At 42.1% G+C, this 14,555-nt stretch overlaps 1 protein-coding gene across 1 annotated transcript in view; it reads left to right on the top strand.

Moving 5' to 3' along the window:
- Positions 1–14,555, top strand: part of Naa35 (N-alpha-acetyltransferase 35) — a 150,286-nt gene that overhangs the window by 114,064 nt on the left and 21,667 nt on the right. Inside the window, exons 12-13 of the mRNA XM_071695047.1 lie at positions 1,296–1,466; positions 13,931–14,023. Of these exons, the coding sequence (XP_071551148.1) occupies positions 1,296–1,466; positions 13,931–14,023 (264 nt within the window). The remainder of the gene's footprint in view (positions 1–1,295; positions 1,467–13,930; positions 14,024–14,555) is intronic.

The raw sequence follows: 14,555 nt of genomic DNA, 5'->3' as shown, positions 1-14,555 counted from the left end.
CCAAGCCCTCTCATCCACAACAGACTGCATACTTGCCCCTCTCTCCAAAACTCTTGCATTATTTATGAAGATGCTTATTCTGTTGGCTATTTTATGCTAGTGGTAGGGTCATATACAGTGAAATCTTTATTATCCTGCATTCTACTAACCAGAAAGCTCTCGTGTATGAAATTTTCAATATCTATCTGTACAAATGCATGTTATGATAACTAGTATCCACACAGTTTACTTTGGCTTGCTGTTAATTGTTGTCGAAATTTTTATTAATAAGAATCAGAAAAAGCTGTTGCATAATGGAAGACTAGCAAAGCCAGAATTAGAGTAACTGGATACCATACTTTAAGAATGGTTCAGACTGAAGCAACCTGAGTTGTTGAGTTCCTGTTCCAATTAAGATATAGAGTATATGATTTTTTTTTCATTTTTACTGTTGTTTAAAAGTGTGTATAGAGAGTTTGGTATTCATTGTTACTTAGGTGTGGTAGATAACAGATTATGAAGCATTTCCTGCAGTGACTTGGCTCTGCATTTAAAGTTAACTATGCCAGTGTCACAATTATTTAGTTTTATAATGTGGTGTTTATTAGTTGTGATTACCTTGGTTACCCCCATTAATTGAAGATGTGTGAGTAAAACATATTTGTAAGGCCATTTAGGTGGGTGCATTCAAATCTGGTGGCTTGGATTGCATTTTTCTCTCTCTTGCCACCAGAGGGGTCTCGTGGCACATCTGTGGCATCTGAATGTGGCGACTGAGTGTGGCATCCTGCTTCCTCAAGCATTAGTTTCAGTTAACCACACAAACAACACTTATGCTTTACTGTATCACTATCTCTTTACCCACATGGACACTTTTAACATGATGAAGTGCCCAGCAGTACAAGTGGGAAGAGGAAGAAGAGGACCTTTCTCTTGACACTAAAAATGAAGCCTCTGTGGTTGTAGGACATAATTCAAGGAATCCCAGGGACTTGAGATGTCTCTCCTGACTGTACATACTCATTATAGTTATATGTCTTTAAGATTTCTCTGTGATATTTTAATGGGTAAGTAAATTTTGAGAGCAATATTTGTTGTGTTATTTAGGCCTGTGTCCCAGCCCTGTATTCACATTGAAAACCATTGATACAAATCTCACAAAACCGAGACCATACCCATGGAAATATTTGTGACACTGGTGTGTTAGAGAAGTTAGCCTTTCTTCATGAAAAGTATTTTTCAGTAGTTGTATGTTACTAATAGTGTTTTTATTCTGAATATGCTGCATGGGATTTAAAGAGTTTTTTTCCTCACAGGCAATGTTAGGTTTGAGAGAGGCAGGGAAGGTAAAGCTTCCTCTTCAAGAATTTGACAGTGAACAAGTTCGCTATGAACACAGATTCCTGCCATTCAGTGTTGTTATGACCCCTCCTCCAGTACATTATGATCAGTTTCTGTCCATGACTGATCTCTCCAACTTTCCTCAGGTGAATGTTGATGTGGTTATTTTTTGTTTTCATAATATGAATACCTTATCAGTTTTACAATATACTTTGGAAAAAGGATTTGTACCCATGAGTAATTTGCAAAGATGTTGATTTTGTTTAGATTTAAAATTACAACAATGCTTTTTCCATTATTATTATTTTTTTTTTTTTTTTTTTTTTGCTTTGTCGCTGTCTCCCGCGTTTACGAGGTAGCGCAAGGAAACAGACGAAAGAAATGGCCCAATCCACCCCCATACACATGTATATACATACGTCCACACACGCAAATATACATACCTACACAGCTTTCCATGGTTTACCCCAGATGCTTCACATGCCCTGATTCAATCCACTGACAGCACGTCAACCCCGGTATACCACGTCGATCCAATTCACTCTATTCCTTGCCCTCCTTTCACCCTCCTGCATGTTCAGGCCCCGATCACACAAAATCTTTTTCACTCCATCTTTCCACCTCCAATTTGGTCTCCCACTTCTTCTCGTTCCCTCCACCTCCGACACATATATCCTCTTGGTCAATCTTTCCTCACTCATTCTCTCCATGTGCCCAAACCATTTCAAAACACCCTCTTCTGCTCTCTCAACCACGCTCTTTTTATTTCCACACATCTCTCTTACCCTTACGTTACTTACTCGATCAAACCACCTCACACCACACATTGTCCTCAAACATCTCATTTCCAGCACATCCATCCTCCTGCGCACAACTGTATCCATAGCCCATGCCTCGCAACCATACAACATTGTTGGAACCACTATTCCTTCAAACATACCTATTTTTGCTTTCCGAGATAATGTTCTCGACTTCCACACAATCTTCAAGGCTCCTAGGATTTTCGCCCCCTCCCCCACCCTATGATCCACTTCCGTTTCCATGGTTCCATCCGCTGCCAGATCCACTCCCAGATATCTAAAACACTTTACTTCCTCCAGTTTTTCTCCATTCAAACTTACCTCCCAATTGACTTGACCCTCAACCCTACTGTACCTAATAACCTTGCTCTTATTCACATTTACTCTTAACTGTCTTCTTTCACACACTTTACCAAACTCAGTCACCAGCTTCTGCAGTTTCTCACATGAATCAGCCACCAGCGCTGTATCATCAGCGAACAACAACTGACTCACTTCCCAAGCTCTCTCATCCCCAACAGACTTCATACTTGCCCCTCTTTCCAAAACTCTTGCATTTACCTCCCTAACAACCCCATCCATAAACAAATTAAACAACCATGGAGACATCACACACCCCTGCCGCAAACCTACATTCACTGAGAACCGATCACTTTCCTCTCTTCCTTCACGTACACATGCCTTACATCCTCGATAAAAACTTTTCACTGCTTCTAACAACTTGCCTCCCACACCATATATTCTTAATACCTTCCACAGAGCATCTCTATCAACTCTTATCATATGCCTTCTCCAGATCCATAAATGCTACATACAAATCCATTTGTTTTTCTAAGTATTTCTCACATACATTCTTCAAAGCAAACACCAGATCCACACATCCTCTACCACTTCTGAAACCACACTGCTCTTCCCCAATCTGATGCTCTGTACATGCCTTCACCCTCTCAATCAATACCCTCCCATATAGTTTACCAGGAATACTCAACAAACTTATACCTCTGTAATTTGAGCACTCACTCATATCCCCTTTGCCTTTGTACAATGGCACTATGCACGCATTCCGCCAATCCTCAGGCACCTCACCATGAGTCATACATACGTTAAATAACCTTACCAACCAGTCAATAATACAGTCACCCCCTTTTTTAATAAATTCCACTGCAATACCATCCAAACCTGCTGCCTTGCCGGCTTTCATCTTCCGCAAAGCTTTTACTACCTCTTCTCTGTTTACCAAATCATTTTCCCTAACCCCCTAACCCTCTCACTTTGCACACCACCTCGACCAAAACACCCTATATCTGCCACTCTGTCATCAAACACATTCAACAAACCTTCAAAATACTCACTCCATCTCCTTCTCACATCACCACTACTTGTTATCACCTCCCCATTTGCGCCCTTCACTGAAGTCCCCATTTGCTCCCTTGGAAAAGACAAAAAGGCCACACTCAGTCTGTGGCTGTCATGTGTAATGCACCAAAACCACAACTCCCTTTCCACATCCAGGCCTTACAGACCTTTCCATGGTTTACCTCAGATGCTTCGCATGCCCTGGTTTGTCAATCCATTGACAGCACATTGACCCCAGTATACCACATTGTTCCAATTCACTCTATTCCTTGCATGCCTTTCACCCTCCTGTACGTTCAGGCCCCAATTGCTCAAAATTTTTTTCACTCCATCCTTCCACCTCCAATTTGGTTTCCCAATTCTCCTTCTTCCCTCCACCTTTGACATATATCCTCTTATTCAATCTCTCCTCACTTATTCTCTCCATGTGTCCAAACCATTTCAACACGCCATCTTCTGCTCTCTCAACCACATTCTTTTTATTACCATACATCCCTCTTGCCCTTTAATTACTTACTCGACCAAACCATCTCACACCGCATATTGTCCTCAAACATCTCATTTCCAACACATCCACCCTCCTCTGCACAACCCTATCTATAGCCCATGCCTCACAACTATATAACATTTTTGGAACCACTGTTCCTTCAAACATACCCATACTTGCTTTCCGAGATAATGTTCTCGCCTTCCACACATTTTTCAACACTCCCAGAACTTTCGCCCCCTCCCCCATTGTATGACTCACTTCTGCTTCCATGGTTCCATCCGCTGCCAAATCCACTTCCAGATATCTAAAACACTTTACTTCCTCCAGTTTTTCTCCATTTAAACTTACCTCCCTGTTGACTTGTCCCTCAACCCTACTGTACCTAATAACTTTGCTCTTATTCACATTTGCTCTCAGCTTTCTTCTTTCACACACTTTACCAAACCCAGTCAGTAGTTAGATATAATAATGATAATAATGATAATTTTTTTCTTTTAAACTATTCGCCATTTCCCGCATTAGCGAGGTAGCGTTAAGAACAGAGGACTGGGCCTTTTTTGGAATATCCTCACCTGGCCCCCTCTGTTCCTTCTTTTGGAAAATTAAAAAAAAACGAGAGGGGAGGATTTCCAGCCCCCCGCTCCCTCCCCTTTCAGTCGCCTTCTACGACATGCAGGGAATACGTGGGAAGTATTCTTAATCCCCTACCCCCAGGGATAATAATAATAATAATAATAATAATAATAATAATAATAATAATAATGATAAATTATTATTATTATTATTATTATTATTATTATTATTATTTTTTTTTTTTTTTTTGCTTTGTCGCTGTCTCCCGCTTTTGCGCAAGGAAACAGACGAAAGAAATGGCCCAACCCACCCCCATACACATGTATATACATACGTCCACACACGCAAATATACATACCTACACAGCTTTCCATGGTTTACCCCAGACGCTTCACATGCCTGATTCAATCCACTGACAGCACGTCAACCCCAGTATACCACATCGACTCCAATTCACTCTATTCCTTGCCCTCCTTTCACCCTCCTGCATGTTCGGCCCCGATCACTCAAAATCTTTTTCACTCCATCTTTCCACCTCCAATTTGGTCTCCCACTTCTCCTCGTTCCCTCCACCTCTGACACATATATCCTCTTGGTCAATCTTTCCTCACTCATTCTCTCCATATGCCCAAACCATTTCAAAACACCCTCTTCTGCTCTCTCAACCATGCTCTTTTTATTTCCACACATCTCTCTTACCCTTTCATTACTTACTCGATCAAACCACCTCACACCACACATTGTCCTCAAACATCTCATTTCCAGCACATCCATTCTCCTGCGCACAACTCTATCCATAGCCCACGCCTCGCAACCATACAACATTGTTTGAACCACTATTCCTTCAAACATACCCATTTTTGCTTTCCGAGATAATGTTCTCGACTTCCACACATTCTTCAAGGCTCCCAGATTTTTCGCCCCCTCCCCCACCCTATGATCCACTTCCGCTTCCATGGTTCCATCCGCTGCCAGATCCACTCCCAGATATCTAAAACACTTCACTTCCTCCAGTTTTTCTCCATTCAAACTTACCTCCCAGTTGACTTGACCCTCAACCCTACTGTACCTAATTACCTTGCTGTTATTCACATTTACTCTTAACTTTCTTCTTTCACACACTTTACCAAACTCAGTCACCAGCTTCTGCAGTTTCTCACATGAATCAGCCACCAGCGCTGTATCATCAGCGAACAACAACTGACTCACTTCCCAAGCTCTCTCATCCCCAACAGACTTCATACTTGCCCCTCTTTCCAAAACTCTTGCATTCACCTCCCTAACAACCCCATCTATAAACAAATTAAACAACCATGGAGACATCACACACCCCTTCCGCAAACCTACATTCACTGAGAACCAATCACTTTCCTCTCTTCCTACACGTACACATGCCTTACATCCTCGATAAAGACTTTTCACTGCTTTTAACAACTTGCCTCCCACACCATATATTCTTAATACCTTCCACAGAGCATCTCTGTCAACTCTATCATATGCCCTCTTCAGATCCATAAATGCTACATACAAATCCATTTGCTTTTCTAAGTATTTCTCACATACATTCTTCAAAGCAAACACCTGATCCACACATCCTCTACCACTTCTGAAACCACACTGCTCCTCCCCAATCTGATGCTCTGTACATCCCTTCACCCTCTCAATCAATACCCTCCCATATAATTTATTATTATTTATATTTATTTTGCTTTGTCGCTGTCTCCCGCGTTAGCGAGGTAGCGCAAGGAAACAGACGAAAGAATGGCCCAACCCACCCACATACACATGTATATACATACACGTCCACACATGCAAATATACATACCTATACATCTCAATGTACACATATATATACGCACACAGACATATACAATATACACATGTACATGATTCATACTGTCTGCCTTTACTTATTCCCATTGCCACCCAGCCACACATGGAATAACATCCCCCTCCCCCCTCATGTGTGCGAGGTAGTGCTAGGAAAAGACAACAAGGGCCCCATTTGTTCACACTCAGTCTCTAGCTGTCATGTAATAATGCACCGAAACCACAGCTCCCTTTCCACATCCAGGCCCCACAGAACTTTCCATGGTTTACCCCAGATGCTTCACATGCCCTGGTTCAATCCATTGACAGCACGTCGACCCCGGTATACCACATCGTTCCAATTCACTCTATTCCTTGCATGCCTTTCATCCTCCTGCATGTTCAGGCCCCGATCACTCAAAATCTTTTTCACTCCATCTTGCCACCTCCAATTTGGTCTCCCACTTCTCCTCGTTCCCTCCACCTCTGACACATATATCCTCTTGGTCAATCTTTCCTCACTCATTCTCTCCATGTGACCAAACCATTTCAAAACACCCTCTTCTGCTCTCTCAACCACACTCTTTTTATTTCCACACATCTCTCTTACCCTTACATTACTTACTCGATCAAACCACCTCACACCACATATTGTCCTCAGACATCTCACTTCCAGCACATCCACCCTCCTGCACACAACTCTATCCATAGCCCATGCCTCGCAACCATACAGCATTGTTGGAACCACTATTCCTTCAAACATACCCATTTTTGCTTTCCGAGATAATTTTCTCGACTTCCAAACATTCTTCAAGACTCCCAGAATTCTCACCCCCTCCCCCACCCTATGATTCACTTCCACTTCCATGGTTCCATCCGCTGCCAAATCCACTCCCAGATATCTAAAACACTTTACTTCCTCCAGTTTTTCTCCATTCAAACTTACCTCCCAATTGACTTGACCCTCAACCCTACTGTACCTAATAACCTTGCTCTTATTCACATTTACTCTTATCTTTCTTCTTTCACCTTCACACACTTTACCAAACTCAGCCACCAGCTTCAGCAGTTTCTCACATGAATCAGCCACCAGCGCTGTATCATCAGCGAACAACAACTGACTCACTTCCCAAGCTCTCTCATCCACAACAGACTGCATACTTGCCCCTCTTTCCAAAACTCTTGCATTCATCTTCCTAACAACCCCATCCATAAACAAATTAAACAACCATGGAGACATCACACACCCCTGCTGCAAACCTACATTCACTGAGAACCAATCACTTTCCTCTCTTCCTACACGTACACATGCCTTACATCCTCGATAAAAACTTTTCACTGCTTCTAACAACTTGCCTCCCACACCATATATTCTTAATACCTTCCACAGAGTATCTCTATCAACTCTATCATATGCCTTCTCCAGATCCATTAATGCTACATACAAATCCATTTGCTTTTCTAAGTATTTCTCACATACATTCTCCAAAGCAAACACCTGATCCACACATCCTCTACCACTTCTGAAAACACACTGCTCTTCCCGAGTCTGATGCTCTGTACATGCCCTCACCCTCTCAACCAATACCCTCCCATATAGTTTACCAGGAATACTGAACAAACTTATACCTCTGTAATTTGAGCACTCACTCTTATCCCCTTTGCCTTTGTACAATGGCACTATGCAAGCATTCCGCCAATCCTCAGGCACCTCACCATGAATCATACATACATTAAATAACCTTACCAACCAGTCAGCAATACAGTCACCCACTTTCTTAATAAATTCCACTGGAATACCATCCAAACCTGCTGCTTTGCCGGCTTTCATCTTCCGCAAAGCCTTTACTACCTCCTCTCTGTTTACCAAATCATTTTCCCTAACCCCTAACCCTCTCACTTTGCACACCACCTCGACCAAAACACCCTATATCTGCCACTCTGTCATCAAACACATTCAACAAACCTTCAAAATACTCACTCATCTCCTTCTCACATCACCACTACTTGTTATCACCTCCCATTTGCGCCCTTCACTGAAGTCCCCATTTGCTCCCTTGGAAAAGACAAAAGGCCACACTCCAGTCTGTGGCTGTCATGTGTAATGCACCAAAACCACAACTCCCTTTCCACATCCAGGCCTTACAGACCTTTCCATGGTTTACCTCAGATGCTTCGCATGCCCTGGTTTGTCAATCCATTGACAGCACATTGACCCCAGTATACCACATTGTTCCAATTCACTCTATTCCTTGCATGCCTTTCACCCTCCTGTACGTTCAGGCCCCAATTGCTCAAAATTTTTTTTCACTCCATCCTTCCACCTCCAATTGGTTTCCCAATTCTCCTTCTTCCCTCCACCTTGACATATATCCTCTTATTCAATCTCTCCTCACTTATTCTCTCCCATGTGTCCAAACCATTTCAACACGCCATCTTCTGCTCTCTCAACCACATTCTTTTTATTACCATACATCCCTCTTGCCCTTAATTACTTACTCGACCAAACCATCTCACACCGCATATTGTCCTCAAACATCTCATTTCCAACACATCCACCTCCTCTGCACAACCCTATCTATAGCCCATGCCTCACAACTATATAACATTTTTGGAACCACTGTTCCTTCAAAACATACCCATACTTGCTTTCCGAGATAATGTTCTCGCCTTCCACACATTTTTCAACACTCCCAGAACTTTCGCCCCCCCCCATTGTATGACTCACTTCTGCTTCCATGGTTCCATCCGCTGCCAAATCACTTCCAGATATCTAAAACACTTTACTTCCTCCAGTTTTTCTCCATTTAAACTTACCTCCCTGTTGACTTGTCCCTCAACCCTACTGTACCTAATAACTTTGCTCTTATTCACATTTGCTCTCAGCTTTCTTCTTTCACACACTTTACCAAACCCAGTCAGTAGTTAGATATAATAATGATAATAATGATAATTTTTTTCTTTTAAACTATTCGCCATTTCCCGCATTAGCGAGGTAGCGTTAAGAACAGAGGACTGGGCCTTTTTTGGAATATCCTCACCTGGCCCCCTCTGTTCCTTCTTTTGGAAAATTAAAAAAAAAACGAGAGGGGAGGATTTCCAGCCCCCCGCTCCCTCCCCTTTCAGTCGCCTTCTACGACATGCAGGGAATACGTGGGAAGTATTCTTAATCCCCTATCCCCAGGGATAATAATAATAATAATAATAATAATAATAATGATAAATTATTATTATTATTATTATTATTATTATTATTATTATTTTTTTTTTTTTTTTTTTGCTTTGTCGCTGTCTCCCGCTTTTGCGCAAGGAAACAGACGAAAGAAATGGCCCAACCCACCCCCATACACATGTATATACATACGTCCACACACGCAAATATACATACCTACACAGCTTTCCATGGTTTACCCCAGACGCTTCACATGCCCTGATTCAATCCACTGACAGCACGTCAACCCCAGTATACCACATCGATCCAATTCACTCTATTCCTTGCCCTCCTTTCACCCTCCTGCATGTTCAGGCCCCGATCACACAAAATCTTTTTCACTCCATCTTTCCACCTCCAATTTGGTCTCCCACTTCTCCTCGTTCCCTCCACCTCTGACACATATATCCTCTTGGTCAATCTTTCCTCACTCATTCTCTCCATATGCCCAAACCATTTCAAAACACCCTCTTCTGCTCTCTCAACCATGCTCTTTTTATTTCCACACATCTCTTTTACCCTTTCATTACTTACTCGATCAAACCACCTCACACCACACATTGTCCTCAAACATCTCATTTCCAGCACATCCATTCTCCTGCGCACAACTCTATCCATAGCCCACGCCTCGCAACCATACAACATTGTTTGAACCACTATTCCTTCAAACATACCCATTTTTGCTTTCCGAGATAATGTTCTTGACTTCCACACATTCTTCAAGGCTCCCAGGATTTTTGCCCCCTCCCCCACCCTATGATCCACTTCCGCTTCCATGGTTCCATCCGCTGCCAGATCCACTCCCAGATATCTAAAACACTTCACTTCCTCCAGTTTTTCTCCATTCAAACTTACCTCCCAGTTGACTTGACCCTCAACCCTACTGTACCTAATTACCTTGCTGTTATTCACATTTACTCTTAACTTTCTTCTTTCACACACTTTACCAAACTCAGTCACCAGCTTCTGCAGTTTCTCACATGAATCAGCCACCAGCGCTGTATCATCAGCGAACAACAACTGACTCACTTCCCAAGCTCTCTCATCCCCAACAGACTTCATACTTGCCCCTCTTTCCAAAACTCTTGCATTCACCTCCCTAACAACCCCATCTATAAACAAATTAAACAACCATGGAGACATCACACACCCCTTCCGCAAACCTACATTCACTGAGAACCAATCACTTTCCTCTCTTCCTACACGTACACATGCCTTACATCCTCGATAAAGACTTTTCACTGCTTTTAACAACTTGCCTCCCACACCATATATTCTTAATACCTTCCACAGAGCATCTCTGTCAACTCTATCATATGCCCTCTTCAGATCCATAAATGCTACATACAAATCCATTTGCTTTTCTAAGTATTTCTCACATACATTCTTCAAAGCAAACACCTGATCCACACATCCTCTACCACTTCTGAAACCACACTGCTCCTCCCCAATCTGATGCTCTGTACATCCCTTCACCCTCTCAATCAATACCCTCCCATATAATTTATTATTATTTATATTTATTTTGCTTTGTCGCTGTCTCCCGCGTTAGCGAGGTAGCGCAAGGAAACAGACGAAAGAATGGCCCAACCCACCCACATACACATGTATATACATACACGTCCACACATGCAAATATACATACCTATACATCTCAATGTACACATATATATACGCACACAGACATATACAATATACACATGTACATGATTCATACTGTCTGCCTTTACTTATTCCCATTGCCACCCAGCCACACATGGAATAACATCCCCCTCCCCCCTCATGTGTGCGAGGTAGTGCTAGGAAAAGACAACAAGGGCCCCATTTGTTCACACTCAGTCTCTAGCTGTCATGTAATAATGCACCGAAACCACAGCTCCCTTTCCACATCCAGGCCCCACAGAACTTTCCATGGTTTACCCCAGATGCTTCACATGCCCTGGTTCAATCCATTGACAGCACGTCGACCCCGGTATACCACATCGTTCCAATTCACTCTATTCCTTGCATGCCTTTCATCCTCCTGCATGTTCAGGCCCCGATCACTCAAAATCTTTTTCACTCCATCTTGCCACCTCCAATTTGGTCTCCCACTTCTCCTCGTTCCCTCCACCTCTGACACATATATCCTCTTGGTCAATCTTTCCTCACTCATTCTCTCCATGTGACCAAACCATTTCAAAACACCCTCTTCTGCTCTCTCAACCACACTCTTTTTATTTCCACACATCTCTCTTACCCTTACATTACTTACTCGATCAAACCACCTCACACCACATATTGTCCTTAGACATCTCACTTCCAGCACATCCACCCTCCTGCACACAACTCTATCCATAGCCCACGCCTCGCAACCATACAGCATTGTTGGAACCACTATTCCTTCAAACATACCCATTTTTGCTTTCCGAGATAATTTTCTCGACTTCCAAACATTCTTCAAGACTCCCAGAATTCTCACCCCCTCCCCCACCCTATGATTCACTTCCACTTCCATGGTTCCATCCGCTGCCAAATCCACTCCCAGATATCTAAAACACTTTACTTCCTCCAGTTTTTCTCCATTCAAACTTACCTCCCAATTGACTTGACCCTCAACCCTACTGTACCTAATAACCTTGCTCTTATTCACATTTACTCTTATCTTTCTTCTTTCACCTTCACACACTTTACCAAACTCAGCCACCAGCTTCAGCAGTTTCTCACATGAATCAGCCACCAGCGCTGTATCATCAGCGAACAACAACTGACTCACTTCCCAAGCTCTCTCATCCACAACAGACTGCATACTTGCCCCTCTTTCCAAAACTCTTGCATTCATCTTCCTAACAACCCCATCCATAAACAAATTAAACAACCATGGAGACATCATACACCCCTGCTGCAAACCTACATTCACTGAGAACCAATCACTTTCCTCTCTTCCTACACGTACACATGCCTTACATCCTCGATAAAAACTTTTCACTGCTTCTAACAACTTGCCTCCCACACCATATATTCTTAATACCTTCCACAGAGTATCTCTATCAACTCTATCATATGCCTTCTCCAGATCCATTAATGCTACATACAAATCCATTTGCTTTTCTAAGTATTTCTCACATACATTCTCCAAAGCAAACACCTGATCCACACATCCTCTACCACTTCTGAAAACACACTGCTCTTCCCGAGTCTGATGCTCTGTACATGCCCTCACCCTCTCAACCAATACCCTCCCATATAATTTACCAGGAATACTCAATAAACTTATACCTCTGTAATTTGAGCACTCACTCTTATCCCCTTTGCCTTTGTACAATGGCACTATGCAAGCATTCCGCCAATCCTCAGGCACCTCACCATGAATCATACATACATTAAATAACCTTACCAACCAGTCAGCAATACAGTCACCCACTTTCTTAATAAATTCCGCTGGAATACCATCCAAACCTGCTGCTTTGCCGGCTTTCATCTTCCGCAAAGCCTTTACTACCTCCTCTCTGTTTACCAAATCATTTTCCCTAACCCTCTCACTTTGCACACCACCTCGACCAAAACACCCTATATCTGCCACTGTATCATCAAACACATTCAACAAACCTTCAAAATACTCACTCCATCTCCTTCTCACATCACCACTACTTGTTATCACCTCCCCATTAGCCCCCTTCACTGAAGTTCCCATTTGTTCCCTTGTCTTACGCACTTTATTTACCTCCTTCCAAAATATCTTTTTGTTCTCCCTGAAATTTAATGATACTCTCTCACCCCAACTCTCATTTGCCCTCTTTTTTGCCTCTTGCACCTTTCTCTTGACCTCCTGCCTGTTTCTTTTATAAACCTCCCACTCATTTGCATTTTTATTATCATTATTATTATTATTATTAGCTTTCGTTTAATATCATTATTATTACCGTGTACTCACCCAGTAGGCACAGACAGATGTGCCAGTTGGCAAGTATTCCTTCGAGGGGTTAACCCCACCGAAGGGGACGCCCCAGAAGTTTTTTTGACATACATAGGTAGTTAATGACATATGTACCTGCTGAGTCCATTATAATGCTTATTGATTAGTAGAAGTTGTAGTAGTAGTATATACAACTGTAAGATCCTTTTTATAGGACTTCTTTAGCATCATGAGGAACAGGGGAAAGGGGACTCTTTCAGGTAGGACAGTCCTTATTGATACTGTACTTCCTTCACATTGTTGATGGTGATGCAACCTCAATGAGGGTGACTCCAGATTCACAGTGTCACCACTTGCGGGCAGAGTTAAGACCACTTTAAGACTGATATTTTCTTCTGTACATTTGGACAGTCTTTATTAGATATCACTCTTTAATGATTAGATAAGGGAATTCACAGTTATCTTTCTTCTTCCAGCCGGTGTCACCAGCCACACTTTACCATGATGCAAGAAACCATTTCTTCAAAGCACGATCACTTCTTGACACAATCCATGCTCCCAGTAGTGAGGTATGAATCTTTTTTTCTGATATACTAACAAAGTTATTACTGTGCCAGCTAAAGTATGAATATTATTAAGTATTTTCCTGTTCCACATATATTGGAAAATTGGTCTACAATTGAATGAATATTAAGCTGATTAAGTTGAAGTAACAAAGCAAATACTTCTTAATAACAATCTCCTTTCCTTATGCAGTCCCTTTGGGGTCACATACTCCCCTCGTTACGCCTCATTCTTTATCTTCTCTTTTACCCTTTCTCACATATATGTATGTACTGTCTTTCCAAATGCATTCTTGTGTGTCCTTTCATCATGTCAACACCACACCTCATCTGAAATTATGTATCGACGTTCTGTATGTTCCGTTCTTAGTAATTTCTTCAGGCTTACTCCCAAGGAGACTTGCTTCCCCTTTTGAACACCCTTTTACATGTCAGTTATTCAGTTTTTTATTTCCAATTCGTATATTGTTTGATATCTTTGTAGATGTATGTACTTAATGATACGTTTTCACTTTTATTTTTAAAGCAGTTCTCAATG

The sequence above is a fragment of the Panulirus ornatus genome, chromosome 4, assembly GCF_036320965.1.
Source record: "Panulirus ornatus isolate Po-2019 chromosome 4, ASM3632096v1, whole genome shotgun sequence".
NCBI classification, from domain to species: Eukaryota; Metazoa; Arthropoda; class Malacostraca; order Decapoda; family Palinuridae; genus Panulirus; species Panulirus ornatus.
This window is presented reverse-complemented; position numbering and strand designations above follow the sequence as displayed.